Below are 2066 nucleotides of genomic sequence, written 5' to 3' on the forward strand. Positions count from 1 at the left end.
AGCACATTTAATTGGAGATCACCCTGCATTCCAAGTTCCATCGGCCAGCAGAGCAAGGAGGATTCCTTGGGAGCCCCATCCCAGAGTTCCAGCTTCCAGTGGTGCCCTCAGGCAGCAACAGTCAGAGCTCAGAGGAGGGAGCTGCAGCGAGGTCTGACTGAGGACAGAGAGCCTGAGAGTGGGGTGGCTGTGAGACGTGTCCTGTTTGGCTGCAGCAGCCTGGTCTAACTCAGCATTGACTTCTCCTCCTCAACAGATCCAAACACTCTGAGGAAGCAGCAAATGCCCAACAGCAGCTCCATGGCCCAGTTCCTGCTCCTGGCATTAGCAGACAGGCGGGAGCTGCAGCTGCTGCACTTCTGGCTCTTCCTGGGCATCTCCCTGGCTGCCCTCCTGGGCAACGGCCTCATCCTCAGCGCCGTAGCCTGCGACCAGCACCTGCACACCCCCAGGGACTTCTTCCTGCTGCACCTCTCCCTCACAGACCTGGGCTGCATCTGCACCACTGTGCCCAAAGCCATGCACAACTCCCTCTGGGGCACCACAACCATCTCCTACACAGGATGTTTTGCACAGGCCTTTTTCTTTCTGTTCTTCATCTCAGCAGACTATTATCTTCTCACCACGATGTGCTACGACCGCTACGTTGCCATCTGCAAACCCCTGCACTACGGGACCCTCCTGGGCAGCAGAGCTTGTGCCCACATGGCAGCAGCTGCCTGGGCCTCTGGGTTTCTCAATGCTCTGCTGCACACAGCCAATACATTTTCTCTGTCCCTGTGCCAGGGCAATACCCTGGGCCAGTTCTTCTGTGAGGTCCCACACATCCTCAAGCTCTCCTGCTCACACTCAGGCTACCTCAGGGAAATTGGGCTCATTGTGGTTAGTGCCTGTTTAGGGTTTGGTTGTTTCATTTTCATTGTTTTCTCCTATGTGCAGATCTTCAGGGCTGTGCTGAGGATCCCCTCCGATGAGGGACGGCACAAAGCCTTTTCCACGTGCCTCCCTCACCTGGCTGTGGTCTCCCTCTTCATCACCACTGCCACTTTTGCCTACTTGAAGCCCCCCTCCATCTCCTTACCGTCCCTGGATCTGGCCCTGTCAGTTCTGTACTCGGTGGTGCCTCCAGCCTTGAACCCCCTCATCTACAGCCTGAGGAACCAGGAGCTCAAGGATGCCATAAGGAAAATGATGATTGGATATTTTTCAGGAGCAAAAAACTGCATCTTTTCTTCTGCAGAACACTCAATGTGTAAGACAGTTTAGGTCCAGCCTACCTTCTAAAGCTTTTGATAGATGTGGGGGTTCGGGGCTTTCATGTTATTTCCCTCTTGTTCTTGAGATTATCACTGAAATTTAATTCATCCCATATGTAATGCACTCTCTCTTCTTTTTTTTTTTTTTTTTGACACAAAAAAATCTACTAATCACGAATCATATTCTGTGTGCATTGAAACTAAATAAAAATTTGTGCAGCAAGGTATTTGTCAAACATCCTCCCTGTGTTATTTTGTACATAAAGGATTCACAATCTCTGAGTGTAAGAAACGACAGAAATCCATTTTCCTGGACCCTTCATCCAAGACCTCCCCTAAAGCTGGAGTGCATTGCTATGTTTGCAGATGTGGAGGCAAAGAGATTCCCAGCCCTACCAGGGAGCACCAGAACTGGGTCTTTCCAGAGCTGCTCTCTCTGCACGCCCCCCTCTCCTTTGCTGTCCGTGTCCAAGGCCTGAGTGCTCTGGCAGCTCAGTCACTGTCCTACTGTGTGTCAGTCCTGGGACCACAGGCAGGGACAGGCCCTGGGCACTGCTGGGACAGGGCTGGGCTCAGCACCAGCACTTCCATCAGCAAAGGGGTTATCCTGAAGGCACTTCCTGAAGGCTGAAGCACTGGCATGGAGGAGAAGTCCAAGGAATAGACTCTGCAAAGTCTTGTTGCTGTTCTTGTTTCTCCATGGAGACAGTGCAGGGAGGGCAGGGACCCATTGGGACTGCAGGGACTGAGGGCTGGCTCAGATGTTGTGTTGGAGGCCGATGGCCAATGGACAAATGGTCTCCAAGTCAC

The 2066-nt window shown here is 52.5% G+C and overlaps 1 protein-coding gene across 1 annotated transcript; it reads left to right on the forward strand.

The window, feature by feature from the left end:
* Nucleotides 1-282: 282 nt before the first annotated feature.
* Nucleotides 283-1266, forward strand: LOC126646129 (olfactory receptor 14J1-like). Its single transcript, XM_050327226.1, has one exon. It carries the CDS (start codon nucleotides 283-285, stop codon nucleotides 1264-1266), a length of 984 nt encoding a protein of 327 aa, XP_050183183.1.
* The last annotated feature ends 800 nt before the right edge of the window (nucleotides 1267-2066 follow it).

Source organism: Myiozetetes cayanensis, unplaced genomic scaffold, assembly GCF_022539395.1.
Source record: "Myiozetetes cayanensis isolate MyiCay16 unplaced genomic scaffold, myiCay2020 scf323, whole genome shotgun sequence".
Taxonomy (NCBI): domain Eukaryota; kingdom Metazoa; phylum Chordata; class Aves; order Passeriformes; family Tyrannidae; genus Myiozetetes; species Myiozetetes cayanensis.